We start from the raw sequence: 18,396 nt of genomic DNA, 5'->3' as shown, positions 1-18,396 counted from the left end.
CAGTGTCCAGCACCAGGGACGCCTAAGCCTGGACCTGAGCCACAGGGCCTGCAGTGACTACTCTGAGATGAGAGCCTCCCACGGGTCCAACTCACTCCCTTCCAGCGCCCGCCTTGGTAACTGCCCACTAAGACCTCCTCACCGTCGGGGTCAACAGCCCTTCCTCCTCCCGCTATTGTCCTGCCCGGCCTCCTGGTGGCCTGCCCAGGGTCCTTCCCTCCTGGGCTAAGGCTGGCCCCACATGGCACCTTCCCTTTGGCCTCCTCCTGTGTCTCTTCCCTTCCCCAAGAGGCCACATGGTTGTTCCTGGGGCCCCTGGTCTCGGGAGCCCTGCTCCCTGTCCCTGAGCTTGTGGTCGTTCTGGGGGATTCTGTACTGCTAGTCACTTACGGGCAGCGCAGCCCAGAGCAGAGTCTGGTGCACGCCCGCGTGAGAGCAGGGGAGCGGCCGCCTCTTTCCCTGGGGTCACTGTCCCCGTTCTGAGGGGGAAGTGAGATTTGTGTGGTTCTGTTCAGGAGCAGGCTGGGCGGTAAGGATCTGCTTTTTCCTGCCTGTTGCATAGTTAGGCCCCTGGGGGATATGTGACTGGGCCCTGCTTTGTATTTTGTCACAACCGTGCATCCGTCCTCCTCACCACTAGAAGGTGTGTGTGTGTGGGGGGGGTATACTCAAGGCCTAAAGTTTTGTCCCCTTATGGAACCACAGGGTCTTCAAGCAACTTGCAGTTCAAGGCAGAGCGCATTAAAATCCCGTCCACACCAAGATACCCTCGGTCTGTCATGGGCTCTGACAGAGGTGAGCACCTCTCTGCACTCCCCTCCCCACCTGTGGTTTCATGCTGTTCTCGTGGCAGAGTGTCCAGGCATCGCTGTAATGGCCTCACATTGCAGCCGGTCAGTAAACATGATTGAGTCCAGCCTCAGGCCTAGTCATATGGGGGGAGGGAAGGGCCTTATGGAGCCTAGCATCCGCATTTAAGGCCACAGAGTGGTCCTTGTGTCCAGATCGTGCCTCCCTCTGGGTCTTGGCTGCTGGAGAGCTGAGAGGCAGGCTCAAGGCCTCGATACCCCACACCTTTCTCGCAGGTTCGCTGTCACGTTCTGAATGCAGCACACCTCCACAGTCACCCCTCAACATCGACACCCTGTCCTCTTGTAGCCAGTCCCAGACCTCAGCCTCCACGTTGCCTAGAATTGCAGTCAACCCTGTGGCCCTTGGGGAGCGGAGAAAGGACAGGTGAGCGTGACTGGGCATCTGTGCTGGGCACAGTGATGGACAGTGCTCCCGCAGTGGGCCGGGGCTCAGTTTGTTGATAGAAGCCACAGGAGTTGGAGTTCCAGCTGAGCTGGTCCTGGGCGAGGCCTCTCTTATTTGGGTCACCTGGCATGCACTGAGGTGCTGCCCCAGTAACTTGTCTTCTCAGCCACAGCATGTCCTGCACATCACTCCGTGTCAGTGATGCTAATCTCACTTGTGGCGGCTTCATGGTGGCCAGTGTATGGTGTTCTGACTCAGTTACCTGTTCTTTTTTTGAGGTGTGTTGTTTGGAGGTGGAGCAGAGGAAGAGACATGAGTGAGGAAGGAGGCCCCCAGACCAGAAACTAGCCCCTCTGTATTCACAGGCTGGCCTGGGCAGGCGGCCGGCTCCCGGCTCTGGGCCACGGCACCCTTCTTGTTGGCTGGGGTGTGAGCATAGTGTTGGAGTGGTTGTCCAGTAAAGAGTCTTAAAACTAAACTGCCTGACACTGATACGTGTTGGGTCTTGACGTGATGGGGGTACGGGCCAGGGACTGAGCGTCTGAGCTGGAAGGCCGAGGTAGGCGTTGCTGAGCAGGTGAGTTTGGGAAGGGAGAATGCTCTGGAGGTCAGGAGAGAAGCGACCACAGGAAGGGTTTCCATCTCATCCTCTGAGCAGCAGGGCCATAGCCCGAGGCCACTGAGCTGGAGAGGCTGCTGTGCCTGTGGGTAGCAGCTGCGAGGTGGTTCAGGGCCTGCCCTCCGCCCGCTCTCCTGGCCTTTCCTGTGTGGGTCTGCAGGGAACGCCCCCTGCTGGAGAGGCTGCTGTGCCCGTGGGTAGCAGCTGCGAGGCGGTTCAGGGCCTGCCCTCCGCCCGCTCCTCTGTCCTTTCCTGTGTGGGTCTGCAGGGAACGCCCCCTGCTGCGCTCGGGAGGGCAGCCTCAGGAGATGGCTCTCCTGCAGGTCCTGCCTAGGCTTTTGGCCGGGACTTTGTCTTGAAAAGAAGCACTCGGGGCAACGTGAAGTGCAGTCACTGGCCGTCTGTCTGTCTCTGTGTTCCAGGAGTCTGTGGTTGTCCTCCTCCAAGCAGCCATGTCTCCGCCACCCCAGGTCCCTCCTGAGACTGCCCGTGGCTGCCAGGCCCAGGCCCCCCTCCCCGAGGAGTCTGAGGTTGGCCTGACCTGAGGCCCCTTCCCGAGTCCCCTGGTGCCCTTGGCACATGGGCAGCTCCCCTAGGCCAACAAGTGCATGGTCATTGCTACACTCTGAACCCCCTTTCTGAGGGCTTGGGTTTACAATAGTTTGGTTTCCATGATCATTTTACATCACCCTGTTACTAGCGAATATAAAAACTGATGCTTTATATTGTCTCTTCTTGGGTGAATGTCATCCCAGAAGCCATTTCTTTTTTCCAAGGGCACCTTTAGACCCCATGGGGGTGGGGGTTGTAAATTGCATATTGTGAGGGAGCTCTGATCAGATGATGAAAATCTTGTGGTTTTTCTTCTGTGTATGTTAGTATTTGTATTTCAACTGGACCATTCTCTGTGTCTGGGACTGGGTGGCGTCCGTGTCCACTTGGGGTGTTGTGTTTGTGCAGCATAGGCTGCAGGGATGTTTATTGCTGTCATGCAGAGGGGGGTCATCATGTTCCCGTCCAGCTGTGTCAGTTAGGAGCCCCTGGTGCTTCCTGGCTCTGCCTGCATAGCTGATTGCATGCCTTGCCTCAGATCTTTTCCAACCTTTCTTTTGGGTCCAAATCCCCAAAATTGTTGTCTCCCTTCCAAGGCCCTATGTGGAGGAGCCACGCCATGTCAAGCTGCAGAGGGGCTCAGAGCCCCTGGGCATCTCCATCGTGAGTGGAGAGAAGGGTGGTGTCTACGTCTCCAAGGTGACTGGGGGCAGCATTGCGCACCAGGCCGGCCTGGAGTACGGAGATCAGCTGCTGGAGGTGAGTGGGAGCTGCTTCTGCACTACTTTCTTCCTCCCTCCTTTCTTTCCCGCCTCCCTTCTGTGGAAAAGCAGTGCTTCCACATTCCCACCTCTGCCACATCCCTGAGCCCCCTCTGCCTCTTTCCTAGTTCAATGGCATCAACCTGCGCAGTGCCACGGAGCAGCAGGCCCGGCTCATCATCGGGCAGCAGTGTGACACCATCACCATCCTGGCCCAGTACAACCCACACATGCACCAGCTCAGCAGCCACTCCCGGTCCAGGTGAGTGCCTGGGCCCCCCGAGCCGTCTGCGGGGGGGGGGGGGGGGGAGGTGAGATGGGTGGCAGGTGCGTGGCTCATCGTGGGGGGTCCAGGGTGCCAGCTGCAAGTTCTGGGCATTATTCTGCTGTAGGAGGAGAGTGACTAGCCCTGGATTTTGGGGAAAGGACATATGAGAGGGAAGAGGTCTCCTCCTGAAAGAGGGTATGGAAACAGATGGCTGGGTCTCCCTGTGCTGCCGGAGGCCCCACACCCTGAGGTGTGGATCCATGAGCAGACACTGCCTGTGTTTGCCCTTGTGCTGTAGGTTAGAGGGCAGGTGGCAGGAGGGAAGATACGCCCCTGCCATGCAGCACTGCACGCAGAAAAGGGGGATGAGAGGCACAGAGGAAAAGGGACAGCGAATTTGTGTGTCCCCCAGGCTGACACCTTCACAGAGGATCCCAGAGTTGAGAACAGGTGATGAGGAGAGGACAGGCAGATGCTGCAGAGGGGGTGACTTGAGCCCAAGTTCCCCAAGTTCCCAAGGCATCTGCTGTTCTCAGGGCTTGGGGCATAGTGTCATGTAACCGGGTTCCTGTTCACAGCCCAGCCCCGGTGCCCACCGGAGAGGGCGTGGCTCCAGGCGGCTGAAGGCTGTGTGCTGCTCCTTATTCTTCCTGCCCTGTATCCCCAGCTCCCATCTGGACCCTGCCAGCACCCACTCCACTCTGCAGGGCAGTGGTGCCACCACCCCAGAGCATCCCTCTGCCATTGACCCACTGATGGAACAGGACGAGGGCCCTGGCACGCCCCCGGCTAAGCAGAGCGCCCCCAGCTCCAGGTCAGCAAATGCATGCTGCCAGCCTTCCCCTGTGTGCCTTGGTGAGTAGGGTGGGCCAGCAGGGCCACTGTCATGGCCTGAGCACATCCTCTGAGAGGTGTGGACACTGGACAGCCATGTCACCATGTGCTATAGACCATACAGTAGGCTATCAGGATTGGAGTGGGAGACACACTATTCCTTCTTTCCTCCCTCCTGCCCTTTCTTGCTTTCTCTTTTTCTCTTGTACATGCCAGGAGGGGGCAGTATAGGCCACGGTGGAGCAGTCAGGAGTGTGACAGGGTGGGACAGCTAAGTTATACCGTTAAGGATGAGCAGGGTTAGGTATGCACAGGTGAGCGTGGAGAACAGGCCAAGGTGTGATCAGCTTTCCCGTGGGCAGGAGGAGGCAGGGCACATCCTGGAGCTAGAGGGGGATGATGAGAGGGCCACATGGGCCACGGCAGGCAGTCCTGCACAGCCAGGACCTTGACCAAGCCCGACCTCACTCAGAATGAGGCCAGCTCCGTGTCCTTTGCACCGGAGTCTGTCACGTCGGAACCTGCTGCAGCGCATTGTAATCACCCGCCGGCTTTTCCCCTGCGTCCCCTTTCGCCAGGCTCCGTTCCTACCCCCTTTCCCTCACTCAGTCTGCCGCCAGCTTGTAAGTCTCCCCACTGCACTGAGGTCGTCGGTGGCAAGGGGCCCTCCCTTTGGTTTAGCACGGTCCCCGGGCCTTGAGCTGCCTAAGAAGTTGTGTTGTGGTTGGTGGTACTGGCTCTGACGCTCCTTAGGCAGAACTGGGTTAGGAAAGCAAGTGCAGTTGGTGGGAGCGCACAGCCTGAGGCAGGCGGTGACAGCTGGGCCAGAAAGCGGGGGCTCTGTGACCTGGGCCCCTGTTTTCACCTCTGCCCAACCTCAGCAGCCTGTCTAAGCTGTGCAGCCTGGCACGGTGCCACCTCTCCACTCCCTGTGGTCTGCGACCCCCGCAGACACGGTCAGGGCCCGAGTCACTGTTTGCCGTTTTTGTGCCCTCCTCCCTCCCTGTGCATGATTGAGGAATTCCACTTTGTTTCCTGAAGGACGGGGGGAGATGCCAACAAGAAGCCCTCGGAGCCACGAGTCGTCTTCATCAGAAAGTCCCAGCTGGAGCTTGGAGTGCATTTATGTGGTGGGAACCTGCATGGTGTGTTTGTGGCCGAGGTGGAGGATGACAGTTTTGCCATGGGCCCTGATGGCCTCGTGCCGGGGGACCTCATCCTTGAGGTGGGTCTGAGCGGCTGGGCCGCAGGCCCCTTGCTGCTCACCAGGCCTCCTGCAGTCTAGGGTGGCGCAGGAGGGGGAGGAGCGCAGCCTCTCACTTGGCGACCCTTGTCAGTGTCGAGTGCTGCTGAGACCCTCTGGGCAGATCACGGGGAAGTGGGCAGGGCCCCAGTTGGGCACTGGCGTCCAGAGGGAAGGTGCTCTGCGCTTGTCGGCATCAGGACTCTGATGGACAGTGTCATCTGCCTGTCACTGGGTCTTCTGTGCGATGGGGGGCTGGGTGGCAGGCACGGAAAAACACAAGCAGCATAGTGAGGTGAAGTGCAGCATTGGGAAAACAGGGTTTCTCCTAGGCCACAAAAAGAATACAAACACTGATTAACCCACCTTGGTGGGGGTGAGACAGTGCCATCCTGGTGTGGAGGACAGAGCAGACACTGGGCAGGTGACAGCCCCACTCTGAAGGAGAGGCAGACAGATTTCTCCATGAAGGGGATGTTGAATTAACACCTTGCCCCCAGCCTGCCCCTCATGGGTGCCCAGGCTGCCCCAGGCTCCTACCGTCTGACCCGTCCCCTGTCCCTGGGCAGTACGGAGGCCTGGACGTGCGCAGCAGGACGGTGGAGGAGGTGTACGTGGAGATGCTGAAGCCCAAGGACGGCGTCCACCTGAAGGTGCAGTACCGCCCAGAGGAGCTCGCCAAGGTCAAGGGCCTACCTGGTGACAGCTTCTATGTCAGGTGCCAGCTGCCTGGGCTTCCAGGGATTCGGGCCAGGGGAGGGGCTTTGGATGAAGACTGTTCCCAGTAAATGTCTCTGTTCTTGCCCCAGAGGGTGGGGCCATGATCATTATTTGGGCCCCAAACTGCAAGCAAGATACTTTTGACTTAGAAAATCCCTCGAGGGCCAGTTGGGTTCCTTCTTTAGGTTTGGGGACTTGGGGGATTTTGAGGCCACGGAGCCCCATTTTCTGGTGGGGCGCCCTCCTGTCCTGGTCTTCCCTTGACCCAAGTCTGCTGGTCTCTTTGCAGTATGTGCACAGTGCCCTGAAGTACTGTGTGAAGTGTGTGGGGCGCTAGTCCCTGTCTGTAGGACTCCCTCCTTGATGGGGTGTGACATGTTTCCATCCTCGGGAGTTTCTAATCTGTAGCAGCCGTCAGCCTCGACTTTGTGAGGAAGGCGAATGGAAAGGCTCAGATGGAAGTGCAGACGCAGCCTGTGTCCTTAGCAAGTTCTGTGTCTGATGGGCATGAGGCAGCACTGGTCCACAGGAGCCCCAGCCTCAGGGAGCAGAGGCAGCTTCTTTGTCCTGTTATGTGAAGCCTGGGCTCACTTCTTTGGGAACCGCCACCAAAATGAGGAGAGAGGACAGGTCTGGGGAAGCTCAGAGCAGGAGAGGGATCCAGGAGCATAGCCACCAAGGCATGTGGCCCCTGATCCTATTCCCTCTGTCATCTGGTCCAGGGCCCTGTATGACCGGCTGGCAGAGGCGGAGCATGAGCTGAGCTTTAAGAAAGACGACATCTTATATGTTGACGACACCTTACCCCAGGGCACATTTGGGTCCTGGATGGCCTGGCAGCTAGATGAGAATGCCCAGAAGATCCAGCGCGGGCAGATCCCCAGCAAATACGTGTGAGTGTTTTGTGTGTGTGGATAGGGGGGCTAGAGGGGCGTGTGGCACCTGGTGCCTATCTCACAGGATGGAGGACTCATTCTGCTACTCATCTCGGCTTCTGGTTTCTGTGTCTTGCCAAAATTGCTTGTCTAAGAAGTTGCTCCTAGTGTAAATCAGCGCAGCACACAAATCAGTCCTTTAGAAGCATAGCGGCAACTTAGGAGACAACTTTTTTTGTTTTTTACAGATTTATTGGGGTATAATTCATGTGCCATACAATTGACTTGAAGTGTACAATTCTGGGCTTTTAGTATGTTCACAGATATGTGCAGCCATCACCAGTCAATTATAGAACATTCTCATTACTAAGGAAGAAGCCCTGTAGCCTTTAGCTATCCCCCTTTGTCCTCTGTCTTCCCTGCTCCTTTCCTAGCCCTAGGCAACCACTAGTACACTTTTGGTGTGTGTAGAGTTCCCTGGACTCTGGTATGTGTGGTCATAATATAGCTCATGCTCTGTGTGACTGGCTTCTCGCACTGGGCCTATCCACGCTGTGGTGTGCATCAGTGCTTTGTTCTGGTGGCAGGAAGCATGACTTGTGCCACCAAGTGAAGGCTTTCTTAGCGCCTTTCGATACCCATCTGAATATAGAAACGGGCCTGTTCCGAGAGCTTGCCCCCAGCCCTGTGTTTGTGTCTGCCCACAGCCGTGGCTCCAGAGTCCTCGGTGGCATGGGTGGGTGAGGTATGCATGAGACCTCCTGGGGAGTATTGGAGGAGCTTGGAGGGGAGCCCTCACTCTCCGCAGGCCGGGCAGGAGATGGTCCCTTCCCAGCACTGCCATTCCCTGTGACTGCATGCAGGATGGACCAAGAATTCTCCAGGAGGCTCAGCATGTCCGAAGTCAAAGATGACAACAGTTCCTCAAAGACACTGTCAGCGGCTGCACGCAGGTCCTTCTTCCGAAGAAAACATAAGCACAAACGCAGCGGGTCCAAGGATGGGAAAGACCTCCTCGCATTGGACACCTTTTCCAGTGATTCCATTCCACTCTTTGAAGGCGAGTGGCTGAGCTCTCTTTTCCAGCGGGCTCTTGGGATTGGGTGTGCTGTGGACCAGATTCCTCACAACAGTGACTTAAACAATATAGAGGCTTACTTTGCTTTTGCACAGAAGTAGTCTAGAGTTAAGTGTCTGGGTTGGAATTGTGGTGCTACTGTCTTCAGCCTAATGTCTTTCTCTAAGATGTGGCTTCCATCCTCAGGGTCTCCCATAGTCAGCCATGTCACTGCAGCTCCAGCCATCATGTCCATGTTTAGGCTGCAGAAGGGGGTGGCAGTGCCTCAGCTGAGTGTACCTCTTTAACCAACTTACCCAGAAGCCCCACCCCGCGACTTTACATTTCATTGGCCACTTGTGTGTGCAGGAGAGCTGCAAAGATGGGGTTTTAATTGGTCCATTGTTGGCCTCCAGTGACACAGGTTCTGTGAGTAAGGGCGGACAAGTATTGAGTGGGCAGTTCAATATTTATCTGGGTTGTCATGACATTCTGGCTGTTACTAACAAAAGTATTTATGACTATATTGTCTAAGTTTAAGGAAAACATAATTATCAACTAGAAAGCTTTGATATGCTTGTTAAGGCCAGTAGGGTTGGCTAAAGGTCACATCCAGAACACAGAGATGGTTTGTTTCTGTTTACAACCATCTTTTGTGAACAGAAACTGTACACTTTTGTCACTATTTGCTTCACAGATTTGGAAGTGCTAATGTTAAATGAATACATATTTAAAATTGTTATGTTTTTCTGGAGAATTGATTCCTTTATCATTATATAATGTCCTTCTTAGACTTTTGTGACAGTTTTTGTCTTACATTTTGTCTGATGTAGCTGTGACCACCCCTGCTCTCTTTGGTTTCTAATTTGTGGGAAATATCTTTTTTCTATCTATTTTATTCTATGTGTATCCTTAGACCGAGAGTGAGTTTTTTGTAGCAAGCATATAGTTGGGTCTTGTTTTTCTAATCCATTCAGACAATCTATGTCTTTTAATTGGGGTTTTAACCCATTTATATTTAAGCTAATTATTGATATGGAAGGACTTAGTATTGCCATTGTGTTGTTTTCTGTATGTCTTATAGCTTTTGTCCATCTTTTCCTTTTTTGCTGCCTTCTTTTGTGTTTCATTAATTTTTTGTTGTGTCATGTTTTGTTTGCATCTCATGTCCCTTTGTGTATATTTTGTAGTTATTTTCTTTGTGATTAGCATTGTAATTACATAAAACATCTTCAAAGTTGCAACAATTCATTTTAAAGTAATAACTTGATTTCAATCTTACATAAAAATTGCTTTACATCTCTGACCGCCCTACTTTATGTTGTTGATGACACCAATTGCGTTTTTATACTGTGTATTTATTAGCATAGATTTATAATTATTTTTATGCTTTTGGCGTTTAGTATCTATACGAGATTTAAAAGTGATTTATGCATCTCTACCATGTTCCTTCCAAATTCTCGGTTTGTCTGTATATTTACTGTTACTGGGAGTTTTATACTTTCATGCTGGTTGGATTCAGTGACTAGTGAGATGCTCTCAAGCCTTGTGGGTCTGTTATTATGAGGACTTCTTTCTTTATTTTTTTTTTCATTCTTTCTCTCTCTCTCTCTCTTTTTTTTTTTTTTACAAACCCTTGTGTTGAGGGCTGACTTTCAATAGATCGCAGTGAGGGAGCTGCTCTGCTACGTACGAAACCCCGTAAGGATTTCTGATGAAGCAGATTATTCAGGGAGGAACAGGAATCTTCTAAGTTGGTTACCTGCAGTATGGAATGTTAGCAGTTGTTCCCTGATCCTTGTTCAAGTCAGTTGAGGGAGAGGTGACTTATTATTCATAGACAGGGAAATGCACAGACAGATGCAGTGCACTCTTGAGCGGAATGTTCAGAAGGAATGAAAGAGATCAAAAGGAATCAATACAGATGCATTTGAGGAGCACCACTGAGTGAACAGGGGGTTGCAGAGTACTTACAGGGTCTGTCATGTCATTGTTGTTGAATACATACATATGTACAACATATTTTCTAGCCTTTTTGAACATATAAAAATCAACATGTAAGCCTGACCAGGCGATGATGCAGTGGATAGAGCATTGGACTGGGATGCAGGGGACCCAAATTTGAAACCCTGAGGTCACTGGCTTGAGCACGGGCTCATCTCTGGTTTGAGCACAGCTCACCAGCTTGAATCCAAGATCGCTGGCTTGAGCAAGGGATCACTTGGTCTGCTGGAGCCCCCCCGCTCAAGGCACATATGACAAAGCAGTCAATGAACAACTAAGGTTCTTCATTGATTCTTCAGCGCAACAAAGAGTTGATGCTTCTTATTTTTCTCCGTTCCTGTCTGTCCCTATCTGTCCCCCTCTCTGTCTCTCTGTCTCTGTCACAAATAAAAAATCAACATGTAAGAATAAGAAACATTTGGAAGGGTGTACTTCCTCCTTGGAAGGAAGTGATGAGGACCAGTGCTGGAGAAAGGTGTCGGAGAGGGTGTTTGGCTTTATCTGTAGTATTCTGATTTCTAAAAGAGGGGATATATTCATTCCTCTTGGAGGGTGTTCTTTGTCTTGGGACTCCTTAGCACTCTTAGTTAGAAATGCACCGGTGTTCCTAAACACTAAATGTGGCCAACAAGCCCTCTCCTGCATTGTTGGCAATAGCTCAGGTCAGCAGGTTGAAATAATCTGTACAGAGAAGCTTCTAGATGCTCCCCGAGAGACAGCTCTGTTCTGGGGGTTACCCAGAGACCCAGGTCCCTTCTGGCTGTGCTCTGCTGCTTCCTGAGGGCTGTCCTCATCTGCAGGATCAGAGCTGCCTCACCATACCTGGTTCTGTCCATTTCAGCCCACAGGAAAGTGGTCAAGGAGGTGGGAGCTTCACCTCTGCTCACTGTCCTGGGCAAGTCAGGGTCACGTGACTGCCCACCTCCAGGGGAGGCTGTGCATGGCAATCCTCAGAGTGCAGAGAATGGGGACTGAGGGTGGGCTGAGCAGGCGTCAGACACAGAAGGAAGAATTTCAGCAGAAGAAAGTGCTGAGATGACTTGGGTGTTCACAGACAGGGACAGTTGTGCTGGACTCCAAAATGACCGTGCCCTGGTGTGCCCAGGATGTGGGACTCATTCTAAAACTGGGCCCGCCTGACCTGTGGTGGCGCAGTGGATAAAGCGTCAACCTGGAAACACTGAGGTTGCCGGTTCAAAACCCTGGCTTGCCTGGTCAAGGCACATATGGGAGTTGATGCTTCCTGCTCCTCCCCCTTCTCTCTCTCTCTCTCTCTCTCTCTCTCTCTATCTATCTATCTCTCTCTTTCTCTCTCTCCCCCCTAAAATGAATAAATAAATAAATAAAAAATTTAAAAAAAATAAAATAAAAAAAAATAAAAAAAAATAAAACTGGGCCAATCCCAGGCAACCTGGGGTGAGCTGGTCACTCCCTGGCTATGGATTTGTGGGTGCTTGCAGTTAGCAAGGCCGGGGGAACAGTGCACCCCCAGTCAGCCTCCCTCCCTGTACTCCTGATGGGTTTCCACCACACTGACCCTCTCTCTCCCTCAGATTCCGTGAGCCTTGCCTATCAGCGGGTCCAGAAAGTAGACTGCACCTCCCTGAGGCCCGTTCTGATTCTGGGGCCTTTGCTGGACGTGGTGAAGGAAATGCTGATGAATGAGGCGCCTGGCAAGTTCTGCAGATGCCCCCTTGGTAAGCGGCCCCTCCGTGCCTGTCCCTGTGACCGTGTCCACCGTCTCCTAAGGCCAGGTCCCAGTGTTCCAGAGCCCTCCTCACTGGGCTCAGACCAGCGATGGCTTCCGGTTCTTTCTCTGGGAGGGAGGACAGCAGGATGAGGCTCCTCACAGCCCTTCTGCCCAGTGCTTTTCCCCAGAGCCACTGCAGGGCAGGCTCCTGACCCCTGTGGCTGTGCTTGGCAGAGGTGATGAAGGCCTCCCAGCAGGCCATTGAGCGCGGTGTCAAGGACTGCCTGTTCGTCGACTACAAGCGGAGGAGTGGCCATTTTGATGTGACCACGGTGGCTTCCATAAAAGAGATCATAGAAAAGGTACCCGTTACTTCAGATAGAGGGTTCGGTGCCTGTTTGAGCACTGGACTTGGACCACCCTATGCCTTTAGGCCTCTGCCTGGATGGACCCGCTTGGGGCTTGTGCCCGTTGCTTCTGTGTGCTTGCACTTTCATAGAGAGTTAGTCTGGGAGAGGAGTGTAGGGTCACCTTGTGTACAGGTCCCTTCTCCCCTTTTGACAAGAGCTCTGAACTCTAAGAAAGGCCTCTCCCAGGTAATTCTACAACAGGGTTCCAGGCGTGTCTGCTGAGCTTGTATGTAGAACTTCCTATGGCCCTTATTCCGGGGACAGGGCACACAGTTTCCATCAGGGCCCTTGCCCCTGAGAGGCCAAGAGCCCTATTGCTGTGCATCTGTAGGCTCTTCAACATCCAGGGTCCATTTGCAGGTAGCATGAGGGAAAGTAGGGACAGCACCTACGTGGGTTAGAAATGCAGCCCTTCAGGGTATGGGCGCTGCCCTGGGCTGCAGCCTTCTCAGGCTGTCTGCTGACTCCCTGGGCTCTGGTGTCCTCCTGTTGAGTAGTTGGCTTCTTACAGCTGTAGGTGTAGGTGGCCCGTTGGAGTGATGAGCTCCGGTCAGGGGCCCAGGATGTTAGCCTGCCAGTGCTTGGGCCCCTCATTGGAGCTTTTGGAGGCTGGGAAGACCACAGACACAGTGCCCGTGGTCTTCCTTTGCCCACTCTGCCTGGAGCCCCAGGACACCTGGGACACATTGTAGTCACAGACCCACCAAGTAGACACCTTTCCCCCAGGCCCTGCTGAGGGTCTCGAGTCTTCATTTGCTCAGGCTGGTAGAAGTAAGGTTTCTGAGGGTAGGAAAGGGTGCTTGCTGTTCTCCATCCAGACCCCATTTGGCCCCGACTCTCAGCCTTGACCCGTTAGAACTGACAGCTTGTGGGGAAAAGTTTGGGGGGTAAGCTTTCCCCATGGTTTGTCGTATGGTCTTCATGAAAGATGATTGCTTCCTTGTTTGTGGGTGGAACTTTATGGGTTCATTTATGGAGTCAGGTAAGAGCAGTGTGAGTGAGAGGTGGGACCTGTTGGTGGCAGAGAAAGGTGGAACGTGTCCCCAAGAAGGGCTTCGGTGTTTCCGAGGCCCAGCCCCCTGGCTTGGCCCTGGCGCTCATGCTCCCCCTGTCCCCTCAGAACCGACACTGTCTGCTGGACATCGCCCCCCATGCCATTGAGCGGCTGCACCACATGCACCTCTACCCCATTGTCATCTTCATCCACTACAAGAGTGCCAAGCACATCAAGTAGGTGGCTGGCTCCTTCAGGCTGGCCCAAACAGCCAAGGTGGCAGGGGTGGGGTTTTGGGTGGGGGTGGAAGAATGAAACTGACCTGTCAGCCTTGAAGATAGGCAGCTGTATGGGAACCACCCTGCTGCCTCAGGCTCGCGTCTGCAGTCAGGCAGTGTTAGCCCAGCTCTGCCCCTCACACCCTGCCTCTGCCCTGTTTGGGCGCTGCCTCAATTCTAAGCATGTCCAGCTTGTCTGTAGAGCTGCCCTCCCACCCCACCCCAGCCCTGCCTCCCCTCCTCCGGCCTCTCAGCTGGTGCTCACAAGGACACAGGAACTAGCTCCCTGGCCAGGTCCAGCTCCGCCACAAGCAGGTTGTGACTCGGACGGGGCTTTGCTCTCACTGCCCTTCAGGTTCCGTCCTGGTTGGGCTAACAGCTCATCGAGGCCCTCTCCATTTTGCCTTTTTGTGCTTCCAGGCTTCTGGTACCTGCTCTCGGGGCCACGGGGGTGTCTGCTCACTAGGTGCATGCCCTGGGGTGCCCACATTCCCCCTCTTCCCAGAACTCTCCGTGGGGCCTGCAAGCTGTTGCTGTGCTTTATGCAGGGAGCACTAGGCCCCTGTGGCCCTGGGCGTCCTGTTACTTTGCACAGAGGAAGGGCAGAGGAGGGCCTGGGGAAGTGAGAGGCTCAGTGTGGCTCCCTGAATGTCCCTGTAGGGAGCAGAGAGACCCCATCTACCTGAAGGACAAGGTGACTCAGAGGCATTCCAAAGAGCAGTTTGAGACGGCTCAGAAAATTGAGCAGGAATACAATAGGTACTTCACAGGTAGGTGTGCCTGGGCTGGGGAAGGGGCGGTGGGGAGGGGAGGGGGTCAGGTGCCCTGATGACATCATTCTTAGAGGTGGTGATGGCCCGTGCTCTCTGGACGCCTGGGAGGGCTGCTGTGGGCACTGGCATGGCAGAGGTCTTGTTGCAGGCACAGGGCAGAGCTCAAAGTGTTGTAGTGTGACAGGCAAGGTTCACTGATTTGGCCTCGGGTCATGGACTGGCCTTGTCCACCCAGATTGTTTTGCATGTGCAGCGGCAGGCTTGTCGCACACCCTGGAACATAACTTCAGTGTTCCCGGGTGGGCAGCTCGGTGGTGGTGGCTGTGACCCTCTGTTCCGGCACCCTCCAGGGCAGGGCAGTGTTGTCGTGAGGTTAGGGTCAGAGAATCTGCGCCCTTACTATCTTTAGTCTCTGAAACGAAGCAATCCAGGGGAAGCCTGACTCCCACTGTCATCGACTCTGGCCTCCGACCTCTTCCATAAACACAAGTCGTTTGTAGGGGCGTTAATAACACTGCGGTCACAGAGAGGCGGGACATGATTTTAATTAACTTGTAGAGGTGTTGTCATCTAGTTTGTTGCTTCTTATGTAACTTCTTATGTTATTTCAAACCCGCCTCGGTGCTTCTGTCTGCATATGTGTGGATGTATTTTAATTTCTAATCCATCACAGACCAGTGTTTAGTCAAATACATTAACAGTTACTAGAGAAATGGAAATGTAAAACTCCAAAACTTAGAAAATACCACCCTTGCCCTTTTATTAGATTCAGATGCTCGTGTACATTTCTAGAGCAGTTTCTAAACACTCCCCAGCAGCTCCTGCACGGACCTTGGTGCGCAGCTGGGACGCTGGTCGTCTGCCGACGCTGTGCTCTGGAGCACACTGCGCCTGGTCCAGTGTCTGCATGACCCGTGCTGTGAGAAGCCTGCCAAGCATGGCTGGGTCCGTGGCAGCATGCCATTGTCCTTGTTGGGGAGTCCCCGCTGGTCCATGGATGTCCAGCTCCTAAACCTGCCCTGCTTCCTGCGCAAGTCTGTGACTGACTAGGACCCCTGACGCACCCCTCACGGCTCTCCGGGGCTCTGGGCTCCCTGTGCTAGACTAGGCACCAGGCACACTTGCATGTGAGGCCAGTGGTTGAGTCCTGGTTACCCTGTTACAGGGGCCAGGGAGCCTGGCAGAATCTGACACCAACCTTCATTTACGCCCATATTTTCAACATCCTACTGAACAGCTGGCCAGAGACACAGAAAAAGTCAAAGTGACTTGTGTTCAACTCTTTAATTTTTTTTTCTTCCCTGATTTCCTGCTGATGGAAGAGAGTGGGTGGGAGTGAGGCAGTGGTTCAAAACAGGCGGAGGGACAGGAATAAAGGGCGTGTTGACTTGCCTCACACCAGGTCTTTCTCTGCACTCAGTGACGTGGGTGTTTGGGCTCTTTCGCAGGGGTCGTCCAGGGAGGAACCCTGTCGAGCATTTGCACTCAGATCTTGGCATTGGTCAATCAAGAACAAAACAAAGTCTTGTGGATCCCAGCCTGCCCGCTGTAGAGAAGCAGTGTGCTGCGTCGCGACCGCGGCTTGTCTGCCGGGCAGCACCTGGTTCAGCTCCAGCAGCTCAAGAAGGTCTGTCTGTGTGTGGCCCGAGGGGAAGGATCCGGGAGCAAGGACGCCAGAAGCACCGCCTTTGAGTCAGAGGGCTGCAGACACGGGACCCAGCCCCAGCCCAGCAGACCGTCTCCCTCACACATGTGCTTTAAGACAAACAGAAAACAAAAGACTTTGATAGAGAGGTTCAACACCAACCTTTCATTAGCCAGCTGATCAGAGATGCTGCAAAAAGAACCTTTCATATCACAAGTTTACAAGCCTCTTCTAAGTGTTTGGTTGTTTATGTTTACTTGAACGGCCCGTGCTGTCGGGGCCCAGCCGTAGATCTCCTGTGTTGCCTTTGTGTTGGTTTTGTTCCTGTTTTCAGCAAAACAACTCTGAAACCTCATTGGGCTACTTTGCTTTGGAAGGTTCTCGTTAGTGGGACCAGAGTTCTGAAAAACTGTGCCTCCTTGGTGGCACCTCCTGGAAGGACATTGCGACTGCAGATGCATGGACGTCTGTGGTGGCAGAACCAGTGCCTTGGTGGGTCGACTTGCTCACGGCAGTGTTCTCTCCTCCTCTCCCCAGTACAGCGACCTCGGCAGTCTCACCAGCCTGTCTCAGACGTTTCCTCCTGCCGTCCACTTCCTCTCTTTTCTTCTCCATCTGCAGTTATCATTTCAGCATCCTGGCTGGTCTGCCAGAGCCTCTTGGGTTCCGTGACAACTAGTCTTGGGCATGACGTTAAGCCGAGGCATGCCATCGGCTCCTCTGTGGGCTTGTAAATAGTGACGGCCTCTATCAGTGCCGTGCTTGCAGGGTACTAAACTCTGTAGAGGGGCAGACGTCAGCTCTGCATGAAAAGTGTTTCAAACTTTGAATTGAGAGTGTTGGGGGTGCCTAATGGTGAGTGTTGTCAAAATTGCAGAGTGGGATCTTGTGGGATCTTTTCATTCATCTTGGCTGTAGCACTCACAGCATGAACACTACTCACGGGGATGTCTTTATTTGGGATTCATTTGTTTTGATTTGGTTTTTTTTGCACTTCTGATGCTGGATGTATCTGGCTGCAGATTGGATGTAGCCCCTCCCTAAACTGTGTGTCCTGTTAATTATAGGTACTGTACTGGGCTCCATGTAAGTGTCACTGCGGTAGGACCTATATTTTAATACTGTTCCTAACATTTCATTTTACTAGCAAGAAATGTTTGATTTCATTTTATTATTTGTAATTCTAGACACTAGACTGTAGTTTAGCCATCCTGACGTTTTTTTAAAAAAGGGATATATTTTCTTGCACAGTTGTTCAAAAAGAGACACATTTCAGTCCTCAGTGCTGCCCTTCATTTTACAGGTACGCGCTGCGGCGCTCAGACCGCTGAGGTGGGCCGTGGGCTGCCCGGCCTTGCTCCTGACCCCGCGCCGGGCGTCGGAGCCGCAGGCAGAGGGGCCAGGCCGGACAGTGTGCACAGGTACTGTTCTGACAGACTGGGATTTCCTGGACTGAAACCTGACTTTGTATCAAAAATTAAAGACTTTAGTACAATAAATAAAGGTCAATTTCTGTAACTTGTTGTGATGAAGAGACCTGTATTTCACTGTTTGCTGTCTTCCTGCTGCCTCTGCTTTCCCTTATTCCTGAGTTCAAGGTGGTTTCTTCCCCAGCAGCAGGTAACTGAGCTGGCTGATGGGTGAGGTTCTTTCCAGAGCTGGTGATAATCAGAGCCCCTTGTACCTGCTGCGTCAGCCTCTGACTGCCCGCGCCCAGCCCGGCCACATGCCTTCCTCCCTGCATGCCTCCAGCAGTGTGGGTGGTGGTTGCAGCTGGGGGCTGATGGATGGAAGACTCGGAGCCTGCCCTCAGGGGCTCACACTCAGTCTGCAGGGTGGGACTGGGCTGTGAGGAGAAAGGGGAGGGCACCCTGCATGTTCTCGGTAAAGGCCCTGCCTGGCATGGGAGCTGCGGTGCGACACCATCCACATTGCACAGCTCTCTGGGGCGACCTGCTTGGGCCTGGAAGCCTGTGTTCCAGGTGGCGGAACAGCTGGGGAAAGTGGCCAGGAGGCCAAGACTGGCCTTATTAAGTGATCTGAGGCCTGCATCACAGAAGAGCCCTCTTAGGCTGCTCTTTTTTTGTTGGAGGAGATTGAGGGCAGTGTTCTGGAAAAGTCTTGCTGCTGTGATGGCCGAGCCATTGGGGGCAAACTTGCTGCTGGTCCCTCCCTACAGGTTCCGCCATGGACCTGAGGCCACTAGAGGCATAGAGCTGTGTGGGGCCAGCACTGGCTGGGACCCAGGGTGCACCCCTCCCCACGTGGAGCTGCCCAGACTCCGCCCGTTTGCAGAGGGGCCAGCTGCTGCGTCATTTTTACCATGTACAAGGTCGATGGGATGGGGGGGGACTGTTTTAGGAAGAGTGTCTTTGAAAGAGCTTAGTGATGTTACCCAAAACTTAACTGTGTGCAC

The 18,396-nt window shown here is 53.7% G+C and overlaps 1 protein-coding gene across 2 annotated transcripts in view; it reads left to right on the top strand.

Annotated features, from left to right (window-relative positions):
• Positions 1-17,498, top strand: part of DLG5 (discs large MAGUK scaffold protein 5) — a 114,458-nt gene extending 96,960 nt beyond the window's left edge. For both annotated transcript variants that reach the window (XM_066349183.1, XM_066349184.1), the window contains 15 exons: positions 4-116; positions 706-795; positions 1,086-1,236; positions 3,025-3,187; positions 3,318-3,451; positions 4,125-4,271; positions 5,333-5,516; positions 6,104-6,252; positions 6,977-7,147; positions 7,993-8,189; positions 11,744-11,887; positions 12,115-12,242; positions 13,411-13,520; positions 14,223-14,332; positions 15,784-17,498. In XM_066349183.1, coding sequence (XP_066205280.1) covers positions 4-116; positions 706-795; positions 1,086-1,236; positions 3,025-3,187; positions 3,318-3,451; positions 4,125-4,271; positions 5,333-5,516; positions 6,104-6,252; positions 6,977-7,147; positions 7,993-8,189; positions 11,744-11,887; positions 12,115-12,242; positions 13,411-13,520; positions 14,223-14,332; positions 15,784-15,887 — 2,095 coding nt within the window. In that variant the 3' untranslated portion in view covers positions 15,888-17,498. The remainder of the gene's footprint in view (positions 1-3; positions 117-705; positions 796-1,085; positions 1,237-3,024; positions 3,188-3,317; positions 3,452-4,124; positions 4,272-5,332; positions 5,517-6,103; positions 6,253-6,976; positions 7,148-7,992; positions 8,190-11,743; positions 11,888-12,114; positions 12,243-13,410; positions 13,521-14,222; positions 14,333-15,783) is intronic.
• Positions 17,499-18,396: the final 898 nt, after the last annotated feature.

The sequence above is a fragment of the Saccopteryx leptura genome, chromosome 9 (genome assembly GCF_036850995.1).
Source record: "Saccopteryx leptura isolate mSacLep1 chromosome 9, mSacLep1_pri_phased_curated, whole genome shotgun sequence".
In the NCBI taxonomy this organism is placed as follows: domain Eukaryota; kingdom Metazoa; phylum Chordata; class Mammalia; order Chiroptera; family Emballonuridae; genus Saccopteryx; species Saccopteryx leptura.
The sequence above is the reverse complement of the archived record's forward strand: the minus strand, read 5'-3'. Positions and strand labels throughout refer to the sequence as shown.